The following is a 21,790-nucleotide window of genomic DNA, read 5'->3' as shown; positions in this document are numbered from 1 at the left end:
CCGTTTGGTACAAAACAATGATGTGACATACAAGCTAAACAAAACCTTTCTCAATTTCCTGCATGTAAGACCTGCTATGCACAGCCCTAATGTGTTCTGTCATTGTATCTCTCAGTCACTCCCCCTCGGTCATTCAGGGAGATAAGGCCTTGTAAAACAGATCTGTGGCAGTAAGGGACAAGCACTCTTGTGTCTGTAGCTCACTTCATAATGAATGCCAAGCACAGTCAACAAAAGACAATGATTACCCTCACCATAGGACAGATGCCTGTTGGTTAGCTTTAGTCCCTTGCTCCCATAGAACCATTCTTTTTCATATTTCGCACTTGTCAGTTAGGATGAGATAAATGGCACTGGCATAATTGGTTTGTAAATTACAGTCATTGGGCTTTGTCTCTGTCCATCTCTTTATTATCATTCATGTTCTGGAGTAAAATGTGTATGCAGGACAGGAGAAAAATCATTTGTAACTTCGTTTGGTATATTGGGTTTCCTTATTGCGTTGTTGTGCCTACGGAGAACTGTTTGTACAGTATTACTTCTTTCAATGTACTGTGTCATTTTAAAATGTCAACTCTGTGAATGGACAAAGAAATGGAATTTTATTTCTCAAATATACAATCATACACAGTACATGTAGTGAAATCTTTTTATGACTGTACTCCATATAAACATAGAATCAATTAACACTAAATAAAAAGAATAAAAATATGATACAATAAAATAAAATAGAACATATAGGGCTTACAGGGAAAATATGGTAGAAAATGACCCCAAGCTTATACCAGTAGCTGGAGGTCCAATATCAATTTAATTCAATTCAATTCATTTCAATTTAGTTCAATTTAAAATAATTGTAAAGCGCTTTTAACAATTCACGTTGTCTCAAAGCAACTTTACAGAAGTATAGAAATAGAAAAAATTATTTAAAGTTTAAAATTAAGTTACTATATATCTCTAACATCTATCCCTATCCCTAATGAGCAAACTGGTACAGTATATTACACCATATTATATCCATTTCTAATTGATATTACATGTGTACTGCTTATCCCCATTGAATAAGCCCTGTGTATGACAAATGGGGAACATTATTCACCTTGGCTTCTGTTACCAGTACTACAGGCTCATTTTAACAGTTGACTCTCTCTCTTTCTCTCTCTCTCTCTCTCTCTCTCTCTCTCTCTCTCTCTCTCAGCTCCAAGTATCGACCACAGACATGACTGGGAGGCTAGTGGAGGGACCTGTGGATTTAGACGTGTTTGTGATTGACCAGAATGACAACAGGCCCATCTTCAGGGAGACTCGCTATTCCGGAGAGGTTCTAGAGGGCTCCCCAACAGGTGTGAAGCCTCTCTCCCCTTCCCTCACCTTCCATTCCCTTCCCGTCACTCCCCCCCCCCCCCTCTCTCTCTCTCACACACACACACACACACACACACACACACACACACACACACACACACACACACACACACACACACAGTTTATAATGAAGGGGAGAAAGATGTTCCGACTGTCATCTCAGTGTCATTTGGATAATTCCCTTTATTTTCTGAAATGAACAGAACAGCCTGTTCTTTCTGATGTCATTTGTTTACACACTCAGTGGTCACTGAGGCATTAGAATTAACCAAAGTACCACTTATTGTATTACGATAAGAACAAGCAGTAATCAGAGGGGTCCAAGCACACCTAACAATTATTGTGATGGCACCCTTTAGAACATAGGGATTAGAATATATGTCTAAAGTAGACCGAAGGCTAGAGGATGTAATCAAGCTCTTTATAGCAGCATGTTATAAGCTGTCATGGATCAGTTTTGGATAAAAAAAAATGCATGAACATGGAAACAATTGACATTTATTTGGGAAAAAGCAAAAAACAATATGCTAACATACAATATAAAGCTGTTTGGATGTATGATTTTGGAATTCTGTCCCCTCTGGGTGCACAGATGTTACCACAATATAAATACAATATAAATAATACAAGTACAGACGAACCTTTTTACATATGGCTTATGTTATCCACCACACAGATTATTGCATCCCAAACTGCGTAAAGTGTGCTAAAAAGTACTGAAAGAATAATTACACCAGTGGTGTAAAGACAAGTGCAGTATTATACTACTCTGATGACATAATTAAATGCTACAATTTCCTCACTATTACAGAAACATTATAATTACAGGGGGGAAAAGAAAGAAACTTTATTGTACCCATAAAATTGACTTGTCACGGTTACTGAGTAAGCCAGTAGATCTAGCTGTTATGATCTAATCTGTGTAGTTGGTTCTCTAAATCCTGTGATGCAGTTTTGTTGTGTTCTGCTTTTTTACACACTTAAAGCTTGAAGGATGAAAGCTTCTCTACATTTGGTCTGTCCTGCTCTATAGAAATGGAAATCCTCTCATGTCCTATGTGACTGTCAAGTCATTTCTGTGACGTTTGTCACACACAAAGACTTTTATACACACAGTATTCCCTAGTTTCAGTCTCTCTCTAAGCTATCATTGCTTTGGAGTGTTCTGTGATGAGAGTGTTGACTGTGAATGAATGTATGCAGCAAGTTTTGCAAGGAAACGACGTGCGTCGTCGACATATATATATATATATAGCTGATGAATTATATGCGTTCCCACTTTGTTGATCCGCATCATTCACATTAATTAACTAGGTAAGTTACACAGACTGTATGTGGGCAGAGGAAGACTCCGGAGGCAGTCAGAATTTCATCAGAGCTCCAGAAAAAAACAAAAAAAAAACAAAAAAAAAAAACTAACAATAACTTTTGTCTGCTTGCACAAGTCATCTTTACACATAAGTAGACTGTAGATCAGTAATAAGGTATAACTCAACTATGCCCTTGCTGCCACAGTAACATTGTAAAGATGCAGTATGACAGATAGCATCTGTTAACAAACTGATTTTTGCCAAAAAAAAAAAAAAAGCCTATCTAACAAGTTTATCCAAATGTGACATTCATTGTGTTAGCAAATTACTGTACACTTAACTAGCAAATGTGTTTATCTTTAGATGGACTGACACTTTTTGGCTAATAAAACAAGATTTAAAAGTAGCCTAAAATGACTTCTGACCCTTTGTTTGAATATTTTATATTTCCTTAAAGTAGAGATGTCAGAACATATTATTGAAAGACATTTGGTGAAAAGCCAATTTTTTGGTAAATATGTCTGTTTTCCACAGCCAGAGAGACACCTGTATTCACAGGCCAGAGAAATTATTATAAACACCCATCAGTCTGAAACCTACAGATAATAAACTGCTTTTATGCTGTTTAAGTTTAACACTTAGTTCTATTTTTTTCCAGATGGTGAACAGCAGAGATAAATGTAGTCCAATGAAATGTCACTGGCACTGCAGCAGTCAGGAAAGCAAAATGAATTAAGAGCTGTAACAGCAGGATGCTTCCATATTGCTTGTACAGCTTCAGTAACTTGGTTAAGCAAAAGGAATTTATCTAATAGCCATGGGAGAAAATGAAATTTGGCCTAAGGGTTTAATAAAGTTATGAGCGAAACCCTCCTCCATTCACGGCCTGAAATCATAGAGGTGCCAAACCCCCGCAGGCCTGTGACAGTTCTGCAGCCAAGCCTGGCTCTGTATGTAGTGTCTGTATGTGTGTCCCAAGGATAGGAATATTTGACATTTTGACCTTTTGAGGACATTTGGCTGGTCCCTGGGAGGAAAACTGCTCTTTTATAAAAACTGCAAGGAGCCAATAGTGTTGCTAATAGTAACACTTAGCTGTAAGTGCAGGCATAGCATTATGTGTGAGTGTGTGTGTGTGTGTGTGTGTAATAGGTACACCTTTCTTTAAGTAACATTTCCCTTGGTGTTTTGAATATATCTACCAGGCAGGCTTTCATTAAATGTGAACATATTAAGGCATAATGTCATTGCATTATTGTGATTCTGACTCATGGTTCACTGTCATCTCATCCCATCTCATCCCATCTCATCTCATCTCATCTCATCTCATCTATCTATCTATCTATCTATCTATCTATCTATCTATCTATCTATCTATCTATCTATCTATCTATCTATCTATCTATCTATCTATCTATCTATCTATCTATTCTCTCTCTCTGTCTCTTGCTCTCTCTCTCTCTCTCTCTCTCTATATATATATATATATATATATATATATATATATATATATATATCCCTCTCTCTCTCTCTCTCTCTCTCTCTCTCTCTCTCTCTGTATATAGGCACTGCATTTCATATACACCTAATAAGCAGATTTAAGATTTATTTGATATTATTTAATCTTTTTCTATTTCACTGAGTGTATTTGGTCCAGTTCTGACTGATGGCTGCTTGGAACTAGGACGTTTCTATACTTCAATGTATTTCCTAGTAGTAGAGTTATACACATTTTGTCAGTTTTTCAATATCACTGTGTGTTTTGATTTGTTATCCAAGGTGTAGAGGGCATGAGCAAGAAATATGCTTTGGATGGGATTTAGGGACTATTTAACATAGACCTCACAACTACTGACTATTCTGGCTAACATCTGTGGGGAGGCGTCTAGCTCTCCAACAATGCCACATTCTGTGCCGTCCCTCTACTGTGGCAGCAAATAAAGGCATAGATTATTATCATATAAAATCATTACTCACACTCATATTACCTGCTCTTCCTTTCTTTATAGTGGAAATAATGACAGTAATCACATAATGATTTTTTTCCCTTTTTTATCTCCTCAAATATCTTTATAAAGAACACAAATAACCAATATGCATTATAAAAAAATGAGATAAAATATGCCTCCACTGAGCTGATGAGCAAGATTTTCTATGCCTTTAACAACTTGTTTATCGTTGTCTCTGACTCTTGAGCCCCATAAAAGAGCCATTTCTATGAAAACGTTGCTCACAAGAGAATAACTTCAAGCTCTCAAGTCCTTTTATGAGGATCCACCCTTGTACAGGTGTACAGTGTGAATACAATATACACCCACTTTGTGTGAAAGTGTTGTGTATTACATGTGCAGGTGTGCACAGTGGGAACGTGGGTAGTGCTTGGCCTTCCTCTCTTCTTGGTGAGATGGATGCTTTTCTTCAGTGCAGATGTGCACAGCAGGTTCCATCCTGCTTTCAAAACTGTGCAGAGGGGACAGAAGATGAATCGAGACTGCTTTGCTACATCTTTTCAATAGTCCCACTGAGAACGAGTGAGTGTCTCTGTGTGCCCTGGGGTAAAACGGGAGACTGTAAAACTGAAAAGCTTTTTTTTTTTTTTTTTTTTTTTTGTGTGGTATTCCATTTGGGTCTCTAGTGAATTTGTACCCTATAGACACATCTAGGTCTACAGTAGGCCTTATGAATGAGTGGTTGCTGCGTTAGGAGATTGTAAAGAACATCTTTGCCACACCGGTACTGTTTGTATCTTTATCTGGTAGTGCTCCAAATATATGCAGTAGTGGGCATGGCCCAAACTATAAATGTGAATCGTGCCATTTTCCCCCCAGAAACACTGTAAAATTGACTGTAGGAAAACCTTCAAGTATCTTTCACAACTAGCTTCTTTTTCAAAACTGTCTTTCAATCAGGGAACTGTGCCTTTATAATATTCCAGTAAGACGATCGGTTACAATGCTGAGGAAAAGTGCCGTTGCTAGGCGAAATGGAGGCCTTTATGTAGCATTTCATTTTAATTTCTATATTCAGTCATTCGGCTCCTCTGGCCATTTTTTTCTGGGTCACGGTAGTAGTGAATGCTGTATGATTTTCATTTAATAATGTTGAAGAATGACATAAACAGAGGTATGCTGCCCTTTGTGCGGTCTGGTCTGTATGGGCTATATGGAATGGCAGCATTATAATAAAAAAGAGCACATTTCTTTATTGAAGCCTGTTGGAATAAAAATATGGATTTATTTTCGAGTGGGTTTAGGGGAGATGACTGCACCAAACCAATGTATGTGTTTAGAATATGCAGTCTATTAGGAATAAAAGAACAGAGATCAGAGCAATTAAGCTGAATTAAAGTAAAATAGGTGTTTATGTGAACGACAGCATTTAGAGAAGGCCGAGTTTAAATTCAATTCAGTTCAATTCAAATTTATTTGAATAGCGCTTTAATTATTCGACATTGTCTCAAAGCAGCTTTACAGAACCTAAGAAACATAATACAGAAAATTTTATAATAATAAAAGAGTTATTAATATAATATAATACAACAATTTAAGATTGATATAAGACATTTAAATGTGTTTGCATCTATCTCCAATGAGTGAGCCTGAGGAAACTGAGGCGTCCGTGGCAAGGAAAAAAGATGCACCTCTACAGAAGACGCAAACGTACTTCACCTTGAGGTTAGTGTAACTCCTTGGATAAAAATAGAAAATGCAGAAGTTTTAGGTTTTTAGGTTTACAGGAGTTCTGTGCTCCAATATAAGGTATATTTTTTTTATATATTTCTTTTTTCTTTGGTGAAGATTATATTAAACACCGACAGACAGCAGTGGCCCCATTGTGCATTTCCTTGATAACAAATAAGAAATGACCTACTGCTACTTTCTTACTTACCATTCTCTCTGACCCACATACTGCCGTGGGATGATGTGATGAACAGCTTCACCTTGAAGAGATGACTAAGGTGACACATGTCGCAGTTTTACAAAAGCATTCAATCATTTGGCCATGTTTGGGCCATACTTCAAAATTCTTCACTTTACCATTAAAGTTTTAGGCCACTTTTGGCCCACAAGACACTTGTTTAATTTACTTCCACCTCATGGCTTTCATTACCTGTCTTTAACAAAATATCCCTGCCACCTTATTATACAATAGTGGAACAGGAGAACAGCAAACGGGCAGTATAACCGTCTTCTCATTCATAAAATAGTAGGTGAGAAATACCTCTATGACCTTCTGCTTTTGCCAAGATTCTGCAGAATGGAACCAATAGACACTGCACTGTCCCATAAGGCAACAGGACTGGCATGAAAGATTTATCAGAATCAAAAAATCAGAACGCAGTGTGTCTTTTCTTTTAAAGTGTATGTACTGTAGGTATTAAAATGTGTTCTTTGTAGTTCAACTATACTTGTTTAACAACATCTAAAGTGGTAGTTCAGTGGTTAAGATGTTGGACTACTAATCGGAAAGTTCTGTGAAGTTGACACTGATGGGTCCTTGAGCAAGGCAGTCACATGTCAATAACAATATCTCAGATGTAGAATATCTGGATTAAATTCATATTAAACACACATACTGAGTAGTTAGCACTGTATCAACAACTGAGCAGTAGCTACTGAATCTATGCAGTAGATTTCAGTTACAGTATGTGATTTCAGTCACATGCAATAAATCTGAAATTCAGTATTACATCTATTGCTAGATAGTCTGGTAGTTTTCTTCTCTTTACATGAAATGAATGAAATTGGGGCATAGAAGCATTTGTTATTGCCACATACACATTACAGCACAGTGGAATTATTTTCTTCACGTATTCCAAATAAGGAGATTGGGGTCAGGGCAACTACTGTATGATACAGCACGCCTGGATCATGAAGGGTTAAAGGTGTTGCTCAATTGCCCAACAGTGGCAGCGCTGGGGCTTGAACCTCAACCTTCCAATCAACAACTATTCCTTAACCACTTGAGCCACCACATGGTGCAGAACATGACAGTTTTCAAAGAAAGAGGTAATTTGGTGAATAACCAGTGAATAGCCACAGACCTTTGGTGTTTTTTTTTTTTGGTTTGACATATAAGTAGGGTATAAATCTCAGTTTTGAAAATAAATTCTGTTTTCTGGAAATATCTCTTTAAAGGCAACGTGGATGTAGAAAAGATTGTTGAAAACTTTGAAATAAGAGAAATTGTTGAAATACTGTTTGATGAGTCACAAAAAAGTTGCAAAGACCATAGCACTTTCTTTATGCAGTATAGTTTAAATCAGTAAATGAAATATCCCCATGTGTTTAATGAAAGACGTAAAGGAAAATACACCCTCATATTTTGCTCTTGGTTTTAAAAGGAAATATTCTGATAATAGTCGACAGCTAAGTACACGAATTGCATCAGATGGTTAAAGCACATGTGGCAGAGGCAGATCAAGCAGTAATTACATGTGCAACGTTGCCCAAAGTTTGCATTTAGTAGATTTCATTTTTGGAGCTTTGACTTTGACCAAAAGAATGAATTTAGTACAGAAAAGTTCTAGTCATATCCATAATGCCCCATATTATACAGGGAATCATCATATTATATTCTCTGTGACTGCTTGAGTAAATAAAACACAATGGAGTGTGTTAACATGACCTTGCAGCAGTGGTGTTGCTCAGGTGTTTCTCCTTGTAGCAGTGACCTTAATCACAGCTTCTTCAACCACAGTTTATCTTCTTTCTTGTGTTGACTGGTCACAGCCTACAACCCTTGTTTCATTCCCTTGCCTTTTGACAAAATCCCTCTCCTGGTTCAGGTGTGAATGTGTGTGTGTAAGAGAAAGAGAGACAGAAAACCTGTACTCTGTGCTGCATAACTGACTCTAGCTTCAGCCTCAGAAAATAAAGGGCTAAAAAATCAATAGCTAATTGCCAGGACAGGCCCCCGGAGGAGAGGCAGCTAGACCCGAGCTCTGATTGATCCAGCCGAGAAAATGATTGGGCTGTGGGTGACACTAATACCAGCAGGTAATTTGTAGCATAATGCCGTTTTGTGTGCACTAGGATTTCCCAGCTCTCACACGCCGACCCCTGTTCTCCTCTCAGCATGGCCTTTCACTCCAACAAAGCCTCATTATCTGTCCTTCAGTCCAGCTTCACTAGCTAAATTAAGGGCCTTCACATGTGCTGAGAAATATTGGAGTATGGATGGGCTTCTGTGGTTATTTTAATGCTGCATGTTTTGTTTGGCTTGGTTGTTGAATAAGTCTTACTTGTTACTAAGTGTTACTTGTGGCTCTAGACATTCATGGGGTTATGTGATGATGTGAAAACTTACAGTTACTTACAGTATATATTATTTTAAACCCACTGCAAGATGGGTGAGATTTTCTCTTTTCTCATATAGAGCAGCTTAAACAAATAAAGTGAGCCAGTACTAAGCAAGAAAGCAGGATTGTTGTTTCTTTGGTTGATAACTTATTAGCAAATTTGTAATAGAAATGATTAGTCAAAATCTGGTTTAAATTAAGTTTTTAGGTGTAACGTTTTTAAAAAAACAATCATACTTGAGTTACCAGATATAATGACATTACTTTCAAGCACTGAGGTAAGCTTGTTATTTAGATTAGAAAAGTATTTTATTGTAGATCATAAAAGTAGCCCTGCTTTCCCTTCGCTAATGTCTATTTATTGTATTTGATAATTACTAACACGCTAACAGACAAATTAGACCATTATAAACACATGAAATTAATCTTTTCTTGATTTAAAAAAAGGTTAAGAGTGCCATTGCTGTTCTGTTTTATTATGCAATGTGTTTTTCACCTTTGGTGTTATCTAGTTAGCATCATATACTAGCTCATGTGCTACTAACAGTATTAACTAGCATTACTAGTAAAAACTGAAAAACTTCTTATGATATTCTGCTGTGACAATGTTCAATGTTTCTGGGGAAAAATTCAGGTTTTTCTGTCTTTCTTGTTAGCAAAGTTGGCACCTCTGCTATTATAAAAATTCTCTGTTGTGTTGTAAAAGCTTTTGGTTGCTTCACCACAGCAGAATGCTACTTGATGTTAACTGAATTACTTTCACCTGGAGGTAGTTTCTTCTGGTTGGTACTTGAGTGTGCTCATATGTCATAAATGTCTCCCATCAGACACACACACAAACACACACACACACAGCTGGCTGATTGTCTGTTAGTCAGGACAGAAAGAGAACTTCAGCACAGCTGGGGGTCTGTTCACACCCTCGATATCTGCTTACATTCTCATTCACTCTTAATCAAGATTCAAAAGTGGCAATAGCAACCGCACATAACATTACATCTTATAAGGCAGTGAAGCATTCATCCAACTATATTTCACAATTCAAAGTATCTACGGTATTTGGCTTATCCTCGCTCTTCTTTAGATTAGTATTCTATTCTATCTAAATTCCTCTTCATCTGAATATATTTTACTATTTGGATGTAAATCAAATCAGTAAGTTTGATGGGGTGGCCCTATATGCTTTACAGTTAAATTGCATCATTATCGTTTACTCAGCTAGACTCCCTGATTCCCTTCTTCTTTCACTTTCTGTCTTTTTCTTTGCTGGTCCTGGATGAGTGCTGAAGCAAATGGCAGAGAGACTGCGATACTAGCAGACGACAATCAAGCAAGCACACTGCGCTAGATGTGAGCACTCGTTCGGTGGGTCACTCCCTGCGGGGGTTCCGCTACACAGGCGCTGCTAATCTATTAGAGACTTTCTATTCTCTTCTTATCCCAGGATCCACCAGAGCACTGAGCATGTACTCGATTAACCTACCCCTTCTTGTTTCCAGAGTGAAAAAAAGTGAAAAGTAGAGAGATGTATAATGAGAAACCTATCTGGCTGTCCCTTTTAGTCCCTATGTCACATGTCTCTGATGCCCCAAACCTTTTTAAAAGTCTATGTACAGCCTCTGCTTTCCACTTTACATTATCCTTCCTCATTGTTTTACAGGAATGTTCCCAGACAAGATAACTCGATTAAATGTGGGCCAAAGTCCCTGCAATGGCTCCTAAAATGTTCTGGATGAAATGGAAAGAGAACAGCAGACTCTAGAGAGATAAAACTCCCATTGCCTGGTCTTAACTTTGAAGTGAGGTAGTACATAATTTCATCAGCATGGCAGGTCAGGAAAGAGGTATAAAGCATCCTGTCTCCCACAGGTACAGAGGTTTAACTGGCCTGTGCTATGGGGAAGGAGGCCTTTAACGCTCCACTGAAGCTTGCTAAGGTTTTCACACTCTCAGCTTTTTTCTGGCTGCCTGGCACCACCTACAGATGATTAAGCACTCCCCTAGGAAGTGCTGGAGCATTAAAAGAAATGTGAGATCATATTGAAGATAGAGCGAAGTGAGAACATATAGAAATGATTGCACAAGTTCACACTAATTCATGCTTTCAGTGAATCTTACAGCACTAAGGGTGGTAAAGAGTTGCTGAATTGATCTAGCTTTTTTTTTCTTTCTATAGCAAACAAGTTGAAAATAGAATCAGGACATAGGCTTGCTTTCAAGCATTACATTTCCGAGCCAGAGAGTCTTTCAGTTTCTGTGTGTCAGTTCAGATGTCAGATATGACACTCAGCTAAAAGAAAGGCCTCATAAAAAGAACTATAGCTGTCAAGATCGCTTTTCTGTCCTCTCCTCCTTCGACCGGTGGATCCTCTAACTCCCTCTGCAGTCCCTCACATCCATGCTAACACTTCCTCCTGTCTTAAACTACAGTACTCACTCAGTATATGGGATGGTACAGTTGTGTGAAGACAAGTGTGATCACCAGACTCATATTGGAGACTGTTCAGGGTCGATGCCACCAGCTGCCTTCTCGCACTTATTTCAAATTACATCAGCACAGCTTGTTTGAACAAAGAAATTATCATAAATAAACCAAATGAGTACCTCATGTCTTGCTTTACAGAGTGCACCGCTGTAGGAATGGGATAGGATTGCTCAGCTCCTGAAGCATGCTGCATGTTTTCCTTGGGGTATGATGACTTTGATTGAGTATTGATTTGAAATGGAAGTTTCCTGTGAATGTGAGATGATTTCTTAAGGGATGATGGAGAAGAGTTTTACTACTGCCTGTTAAATCCACTTTGCATGGGTGTACAGTGGGGAGCGTTGTCACCTCACAGCTCTAGGGCTCAATCCTGTGATCGGGTTAATGTTTTTGTGGAGTTTCCCTTGTTCTCCTTCTGTCCGTGTAGTTTTTCTTCTGTGTTCTTAAATTTCAAACCTTGGCCAGGGAATGGGATATGCTGAAGTCTCCTATGCGTAAATGAATGTGTTTGGTGTCCTAAGTACTGTCATCCCATTTACAGTGTGTACCCATGCCATGTGCAGTGACAGATCCAGGTCCACGGCAAGGATAAAGTGGTTTATGAAGCTGAATGAAAGAATATATGAATGGTTTCTTGACAGGATCGTATAAGCCTAAAAAGATAGTGTCCTGAACAACAGATGTTTCTTCTATACGATGTATAAAGCTGTATATAGGCACTTTGTTTTTAATTTATTACCTATCCAAACACAGCTGAGAGCATTTCTAACATGCCTGGTAAGAATTCCTTTGTTTTATTTCCGCCTCTGTTTACCAGGCTATAAAAGGAGTTTATTAATTGTCTGTTAAGCCCACCCACTGAGCTGCTGCAGAATAGTTGAGCTTTTTCATGCTGGGAATTGTTAGAGGAAAGCATGAGCCCATGGTCTTGTGAACCAGGAAAAGACGGAAAGAACTGTATAGCGTAACGGCTTGAAAGAATGATGAGACTGCCTCGTATAATGCTGAATTGACACTCACTAACCACATTAGATTCAAACATTCCACAAATGCTGGGTGGAACCCCATTTGCCCTTAGAGCGGCTTAGGCAGTTTGGGTCAGTGGGTTAATATTGATGAAAAAATACAGATCATCTGCATGTTCAGCAGAAATGGAGATACAGACCACCAGGCAACGTTTTTCCAATCTTCTGTCCAGTTTTGGTCAGTCTGTATTCACTGTAACTTCCAATTCCTCTGTAGCTGATCCTCAATTCATGTCCAACTATCAAACTAACCCTCAATGCATGCTTTTTATTTATTTTTTTTAATTCTGTATAGAAACTAGTATCATTTGTGTGTAGAAACTCTAATAACTGTTGTATTTTTTAAATACTTTTTTTAAATACTTACCCCATCTTGCACTAGCAACCTATGCCACAGTCAATGAGATTACAAAATTAATTGAAGCTCTTTATCTGTATCTGGATGATTTTATGCACTGGCGGATGAACTGGTGGATCGAACATTTGCACAGGTGTACAGGGGTTCCTAGTAAAGTTCCTGGTGAGTGTATATGTACAAACGCAGAATAGTACAAACGAAGCAGAAGAGCTGCACAATGTGCAAACCCCAGAACATCAAAGTCAGTACTTTTAAGCACATTTTTAAAATATTTTTTTATTTATTAATTTATTTATTTCCTGACATCTTCCCCACTGCTTTAACAGATGGTAGGACAAATTTCGAAAAAGCACTCAAAGGCACAATCAGCCAGAATAAAAGCGGAGACCTGCCACAACCGTATTTCCCTAATGTTTCTCACTAAATAACATCGAATTGCCTTTGCTTCTTTCTTTTGTCAAGATGCGTGTAAGTTTATTTGTTCCCCTGGGGGGACGGGGATGACAAGTATGCCATTGCAGTTCCAGACACAAGTGAAAAAGCCTCTTAATTACGTAGTGAGCCTTTTACAGTTTCCACCATCGTAGTTCTGAATGTCAAACGTGATTTCCAGACAGCTCTCTAGAGAGAAGCGAAAATTCTTGCATGAGTTAGTTTATGTGGGGAAATGCAATTTTTCAGTTGGACTGACAGTCTCAACTGAGACAAAAGCAATCTAAGTGGGTAGCATTTAGATTTTTTTTTTTTTTGCATTAGCAGCATGTATAAGAGGAGCAATTGTTTTTAGTTGAGGGAAGTGAAATGTCGTCGCTGTTTGATGCACAGCTCCATAATAAGCTGTACACTATACAGTCAGGCAACTGAGTCGTGATGTACTTTCCTGAGCTTCACTTCCCTTTCAACTCTAAACCAGTACCGTACATCTCAGGGTTTGATAAAAGTGAATGAATAATACATACCCAAGTGTCAGCAACTTTCGGTTGGGATTTATGCTGCCTCAGCTTTGACTTTAGTACACTCTGAATGAATTTTGGGGCATGACATGATGAAATATTTTTCAGATTAGGACCCTTATAGACCCTTAAGTGTGCCATACAGTATAGACCCCAGTCTTCTCTCTTGGGCCTGGGTCAGGCACTGCTAACACGGCAAGCTTTGCAGCCAATGCAGGACAGTTATTTTGTTTGGTTTTATCTCTTTGCCTTTTCCTGAAGGTGTCTATAGTTACATCCTTGATGTGCCGTAGGGCAGTGTTTTCCAGACATGTCCTTAGGGTCCCTGATTATCTAAATGTCTGTTTTCTGACAAAAATTCAATATATCTGAAAAATTCCTAAATGAGTATATATATATATATATCTCCTGTATATATTTGGCTTCTCCATCAATGTTATTCATTCTTTTTGAACATCTACACTTATTATATAGGACCAACGATTGCAGTGCTTAACATACACACTGGGATAAAAACAGACATCAAAATACACAGATTCTTCCAGTTTGAATAACATTCATTCATTCATTCATTCATTCATTCATTTTCTACCACTTATCCGAACTTCTCGGGTCACGGGGAGCCTGTGCCTATCTCAGGCGTCATCAGGCATCAAGGCAGGATACACCTTGAACGGAGTGCCAACCCATCGCAGGGCGCATACACAATCTCATTCACTCACACACTCACACACTACGGACAATTTTCCAGAGATGCCAATCAACCTACCATGCATGTCTTTGGACCCGTGGGAGGAAACCGGAGTACACGGAGGAAACCCCCGAAGGCACGGGGAGAACATGCAAACTCCACACACACAAGGGAAATCGAACCCCCAACCCTGGAGATTTGAGGCGAACGTGCTAACCACTAAGCCACCGTGCCCCCCAGTTTGAATAACAGTAATCCAATTATTCATCATGCTTCTGTAGCCCAAGATACAAACTCGTGCAGATACAAGATCTTCAGTTATATTGAGTGAGTGTACATTTATATATGTATAGCACAGGTTGTTTTGATATCAGTCTTTGAGAAGAACTTGAGTGATCTCTGTGATTCACATGTCAGACTATTAGAAGTACATTATGACCAATCAGTACATAACTTCGTGATCTGTAAAATAAAATAACATTCCTTTTCTTTCTATTTGTTTGCAGTAGCAGATTTTTTTTTACGGACGATTTCTTTTCTTCTGATTTAATTCACACAATAGTCTTTGTCATTTAGTGATGCTAAGTGGAGAAATCATTCCACTTATGCTCTTATTTAATAATGTTCCAAATAATTTGTACTTTTTTTTTGCCTTCAGATAAATTGTGCATGCAGAAAAAAAGCATATTTCAGTTCATTTACAAAAAAAAAAAAAAAAGAATCAATGAGTGAATTATTTCAAGCGGAAAGTAGGGGCAGATTTCAATATGAGAATATGATTTTGCACATGCTCTGTCTTCTTAATGTCCTCAAATGTGGCAGGAAAGATTACTAAGAGGCTTTCAGAAACATCAAAATGTGAGGAAACCTTGTTACATGTGCAGTATTACACCAGTTAAAAACTGTGAGCTCTGGAAAACTCTTCAAAATTCAATATTAATGCAGGTTTTGTTCAGAAATAGTTTTACAGATTCTGTTTAACTGCTGTATTAAATCTGATTTGTGATATCTAATGGGAGACAGATGTCGGGGTGGTAATATTGTCATCATTTGAAAAATATTGGGATCGTTTTATGGTGAAAGAACATTAACATTATTGAAATCTAGTGAATTGTAAAGGTTTGTCTACTGAGGTTTTTGTTCTTCTTTGCAGAAAACTTCCTGAACTGCAAAAAATTGTGAGCACATGTTTATTTAAACTACTAACAGGCCCAGATCACCAGGCAATTTTGGTTATTTTGAAAAATTACAAGCTCCTTTGAATATTGTGGAGTTTGCTTAATTTTGCATCAATTTTGTGAAGACTTTGGGTTAATGATCAGAGGGTCAGGGTTTCAAGCTGACACCGTTAGGCCCTTAACTTTCTGACCCTGTCCTCGAACGCCAGCTTCAAATAAATAAATAAATAAATAAATAAATAAATAAATAAATAAATAAATAAATATTATGCTTTCATATTACTGTATGTGACAAATAATGTCTTCCTCTCATCCTCTCATACCTGTCTATCTGTCTATCAGTTTTAATAAACTTTCAAGCTTAGGTATTCATGCTGTACTGTAGTTGCTAAGTAAGGAATATCAAACCACATTTAATTACATTACATTTGACTTAATTAAATTTTACATTTAATTCATACTGTGAATTTATAAATGTAAGAAATGTCACACATTTTAATGGTTTGTAGTTAGATTTAATGTTGTGGAACGTCTGAGAAAGATGTTACTTCCTGTTCCCACTTATTTTATAGCTGCAATAAACAGTAATTCCCTCACCAGCCTGAACCACCACCACCACCACCAACAGCACCACCCCAACCCCCCTCTCTTTCTCTCTGCATTTTTAAGAAAAAAAATTGTAAACAGCTCTGTTTAGTCTTTCTGTTCAACACTGCGATGTACCGTGACTTTTAGAAAGCGCTCACAGCCGAGAAACTGTACATAAACGTTAAATAAATGTCTCCTAACAAAAAATAGCACATCATCACCGATCATAGGTATTATTTCAGTTCATTAATAAAGGTTAGTATTTGATTATGTGACACATCTGCCAAGCAAGTCCCTGTGAATGTGCTGGTACCATAGAAACAATAACTTATTGTTCATAAATATTATAAATAAATATTAAATAAATATCTGTCATTTGTGTTGCAGCCAGAACTACTTTCCTGGGCCTTGATTCACACCTTCTTTGGTATAAATTAAAAACTTGTCTAAAGACTTGTACGTAGCACTTTTACATAGAAAAGCCCTACAATGCTTAATCGTTAAAGCAAACTTACCAAACCATACAGTGTGTATTATAATTTGAAAGACATCATCCTGTATTGACACTGATACTATATTATGTAGTGTGTTTTTTTTGGTTGTTGTGTGTTTCTGTATCAGGGCTTTACTGTAATTTCAGGGCTAACACTATTCTCTGGTCAAATTGTGAACCCATGCTTATAATGGACAAATATTAGAATGAACTCAGTCAAGCATGTTACCATCAAAGATAGTTCAAAGATAAAGTGGAATCCATGCCTCTTGGTTTATAAATGAAATTCTGTCTGTGTCCTTTCTGACCTTGACTGAAGGCTGTAATTGAGCACTTGGTACACTGTGCTTTGGCGCTGTCTCCGTAATGCTTCTACATCATTGCTTCTCAACTGACCTGTACAAATATGAAAGTACCTTACTCTCTGTACACCTGATTCGGCTCATTACGATCTTGATAAGTGATGATCGGGATCAGGAGTGCTAGGAGCAGTGCTGTAAAGTTTACCTGTACAGCCTAACTAATCTCTATACCTCAAACAATGTAGACATGTATCATGAGGATTGCTCCCTGTAGAGATCTTCACCATCCTGTTCTTGACTGTATTATTCAGCCAGGCCAGCTGTAGAGACAATATTCATCATCGTTTGATAAAAATCTGAATCTGTCAGTGATGTAGAGCATATTTCATGTGCACTTTTACACTTTCTTCAGGTTGCATCATCAGGGGAAATCAAGTCATACAATGCAGAGCGAGGACAAAGAAACAGAAGGTTGTCTGTGGAATTTCCAAAGCAGTATGTTGTCATTTGTCAGGACTTTCATCTTTACTTTTTTTTAATGGAAAAACATTCTTTTAGACTGCTTTTATACCACCTTGTGTGCTTGTGGAACGGTATTCCGGTTTATGATGATACTCATTGTCTTTAAAATATCATTGATGTTTTATCAAAGAAAATGATCTCCATGATCACAGAAAGCTACATATCCAAAAAAAACCAAAAAATAGGAGTAAAAAGAGACATTTCCCATGACTGCATGTTTCTGTAGTCAGAGAGACCTGCTTAACTATCATTTCCATATTCACAAACTTTTTTACACAAAACTTCTGCATTAGCATCTATTTCTGTTTACTTAATAGGCTGTTGCCGTTTACCCTGAGGATGCGCAATGGCTTTGCGGTAAAGAACAGATCTTGTGAGAAGTTCTGCAGAGGTGTTGTGCCACAAACTGCAAAGGCCATGGCGTGTGGGTGTGGGAGTGGGAGGGAGGCTGTGCCCAAAGTGAGATGGAAAGTAAGGCTGACATATCAATGCAAGCTTAAGAGCTCTTCATTTAATCAAAAGTATTAGACACAAGGCTGCTTTAGCTCACCTAAACAGGTGGGTATCTTATTTTTTTTTTTTTTTTTTGATTGTGAGAAGGACCCAAACACACCAAAATAAAGCACTTAGGCCCTAATTCACTAACAAGCCACATAACAAGGACTAATTTACATATTCAGTCAGAGAAATGGCTTACAGTATGCATTTAGTGGAAGTTGTTTACAAAGAAGAACCGTTTGAATTATGTCAAAGCATGGGGAGAAAGCAATGTGGAAGTAAGAGTTAAGGTTTGCTGTCTGTTTTTGAGAGTTACTGCAAATATGTTTAGAGATATGTCTAGCTGTTAAGCGGCAATACATAGATGAAAATATGTAATCTATGTAATGGCCATGTTTTTATGCAACAAATTTACCCTAAACAAGTTGACTGCTTATTACCACGAAGTCCTTCCTCTGTTGGTGACCACTGCAACTTGACATACATCCTCGGGACCTTCCTCTGAATGGCTTCTGTTTGTTCATGCAAATACTCATGAGTTTCAGTGAATCAGGCTTCATCCAATTAGAACTGATTGGCAGCAGGTGGCCATATTTAACAATATTAATTTTTGAGATTTTGGCCAATGGTTCTCAAGAATCTGACTCAAACATGAAATTGTGTGAAATAACACCACCGTTAGGCAGGTTGGGTTCATCTAACATGCCTGAGAAGAAGGAGGAAGTACTACAGAAATGGCCAAGGTTTATATTTGTAGCATGTATGTTTTGGTCTGTATGATCATCCAAATATGTGTTTTCATACCTTTCTATGTATTTGAAGGGCCATTACATGAGAACACAGAGTATGTGGTGCAATGATAAGAAAATACAAAAAGAAAGAAAGAAAGAAAGAAAGAAAGAAAGAAAGAAAGAAAGAAAGAAAGAAAGAAAGAAAGAAAGAAAGAAAGAAAGAAAGAAATATTGTTTTGCCTAACAATAAATTAAAGGTGTGAGCAGAGGTGGCAAAAGTACACAAATCCTTTACTCAAGTTGAAGTACAGATACTCATTTTTTTTAAAAGACTCCAGTAAAAGTAGAAGTAGTGACTACACTCTTTTACTCAAGTTAAAGTAAAGAAGTATGGGCTCTGACATGTACTTAAGTAAAAAGTTGCCGATACTACTACCTGTTTAGTGTCATGCTGGTAACTGGACGTCATGTTTTATATACTTATCTACTTATTTTATTTTATATATAAAAATAATGTGTGTGTGTGTGTGTGTGTGTGTGTATGGATATTTGTGTTCATCAGCCACAAGAGTGTTACGAAAAGGCAGGCACTGACGTAGGTGAGGTAAGGTGAGGTAGGGTGGAGTCAGTGTTCACATTCATCCCAAAGGTGTTCAGAAAGGATGAGATCAGAAAACAACCACATACTGTATAGCAGGAAAGGTCAGGTGACCAATACTTTTGGAAAAAATAATTTATACCAAGTGTATCACCAAGGCCATATCCCAAACTGTAGGGAGATTCCAGCTCTGTCCTTGAAAACAACTCAAACTTATTGTTATGTTTTACAAATGACAAAATTAAGTTAATTAAATTAAGCACTTCGTGTTTTTTGGGTTGACACCAGGGGCGGTTTTAGGATTTCATCTTTAGGGGTTTTAGCCCTCAGTGAAAATTTAAAACAAGAAGAGTTTTATATTATATATTATATGACAACTCTGGTAATAAGAATTATTTTTTTTTAAGAAAATAAGAATTTTATTTTTGGTTGGCGTCTTTGCGTCTTTCCGCCGATTAACGTTATAGATAAACGCCTCCAGCTCTGACTGCGCGTGCACGCTGCGCGTTCCTGTGCTTTTCCGTTCAAATAAAGCAGACAGCTGAAGACGCACTTTTGAAACACTACAACACACGCGTGTAAAAGTATGGGATAAAAGCAAAGTAAAAAAAAAAAAATAAATCGCTCTTGGATCAAACTGATAAATAATTTTCTTTCCCATCGACGACATGTCCTGCATTTTAACGTCATTTTTATTGTTTATTTATGAAAGTAAAAATTATCCTTATAGTTTTAAGGTGGCTGAGATTACAGACAGGGGGCTGAAGCCACCCTAAATATGGGCTAGAACCGCCCCTGGGTGACACAATTCGCAACGCATTCACCAGGAATCCTTTTTGACGCCGATTATTACAAACATCTCCCTCATATATGGCCATGTGTGTTCAGGAATGTCCTCGTTGTTAGTTATTTTAACATCGGTGACTCCCTCTGAATTAACATTAGCCATTCCTTTTGTATGCGTGCTGCTCATTGTTAGCTCCGCTATCCTTAGTCTATGTCTGATAGCCAGTAAATAATGCAGTACACCAGTCACTTGGGGGAAAAGCCGCACAATGATAGGATGATAGGCTGGAAACAGCGCTCAATGAGAAGAAATGATACTAAAAGTAACGAGTTTGTTTTGAAAATGTAAGAAGTAAAAAGTACAGATGTGTAAAAATGTAATGAGTAAAAGTAAAAAGTTGTCCGAAAAATAAATAGTGGAGTAAAGTACTGATACTAGAAAACTTACAGTAACGAAGTATTTTTACTCCGTTACTTCCCACCTCTGGGTATGAGGACATGTGTTCTGTTTATTATGGATATGACTAAATTTGCAGATGAAATGGGTTAGAAATGATATAAAATAAGGCAGAATTTTAAGAATATTTCTCATTATCTTTCTCTTCACCCTGTAAATCCATTCTGTGTATTATTAAGACTTAAGTTTTTATTTTGAAACTGGAAAAAAATGACAAAAAACAGACTTATTAAGGGTCAAATTTAATAACTGCCCTTTGGCTGTATAAATGTGTACAGTACAGTCATCGTTCCCAAAGGCTTTGTCAAGCACACTGCTGGTGCAAAGTGAATCTATTTGCATAGACCATACCCCCATTAGGAAGACAAACTCTAAAGTGCATATTCATTAAGCCATACACACAAATGGACTCATGCTCTTTTGCCTGTTAAAAGACACAACCCTCTGTAGACTATATATATTAGGGAATTATTGTCCCATTGCCTTAAGAGTTTCTCCACAAGTACGTTTTATTATTGTTCAATGATTTGCTGAGCAGGACTTGTATAGTATACATTACACTATTACATATTCCTCAGATAAATATTCTACCTCAACAGAGATTTCAGAGAAGCGAGCTTTATTTGCATTCCTCCATAGAACTTGTGTACATTCGAGTCAGGTGCAAAATACACAGTTAATACACAGGGCAAAAATGACACAAAATAGTTCACAGTAACTAGACAGGACTTTATATAAATACTGAATTTGTATAAACTAGCAGAAGAAGCACTGAACATGATTGTGCAGTTTTACATGATGTGACTCGAAATTAGTGCAAAAAATATCTGGAATATAGTCAAATCTAGATATAAATTTCAAGTAAAAAATTTCTATATGCTTCTTATGTTTCAACATTTCCAGATGGTTAAACATAGAGATGAAACTTCACCTTCTGCCTCAAAAGCATGAGTAAACTTTGTAAAGTCATTAAAGATGACCTTTTTATTTTCAACTTACAAGTAGTGAAGAAAATATATTACATTTGTTTACTTTTTGAAAAAAAAATTATATATATATATATATATATATATATATATATATCCAAATATAAGTTACAGAGAAGAAATAGCTTTATATAACTTAATTGGGGCTGTCGTGTTTGACAGC

General features: G+C 37.3%; 1 protein-coding gene across 1 annotated transcript in view; it reads left to right on the top strand.

The window, feature by feature from the left end:
• The window catches only part of cdh13 (cadherin 13, H-cadherin (heart)), a 321,756-nt gene that overhangs the window by 171,212 nt on the left and 128,754 nt on the right, over positions 1-21,790 (top strand). Inside the window, exon 7 of the mRNA XM_027161229.2 lies at positions 1,199-1,343. Coding sequence (XP_027017030.1) covers positions 1,199-1,343 — 145 coding nt within the window. The remainder of the gene's footprint in view (positions 1-1,198; positions 1,344-21,790) is intronic.

The sequence above is a fragment of the Tachysurus fulvidraco genome, chromosome 13 (genome assembly GCF_022655615.1).
Source record: "Tachysurus fulvidraco isolate hzauxx_2018 chromosome 13, HZAU_PFXX_2.0, whole genome shotgun sequence".
In the NCBI taxonomy this organism is placed as follows: domain Eukaryota; kingdom Metazoa; phylum Chordata; class Actinopteri; order Siluriformes; family Bagridae; genus Tachysurus; species Tachysurus fulvidraco.
The sequence above is the reverse complement of the archived record's forward strand: the minus strand, read 5'-3'. Positions and strand labels throughout refer to the sequence as shown.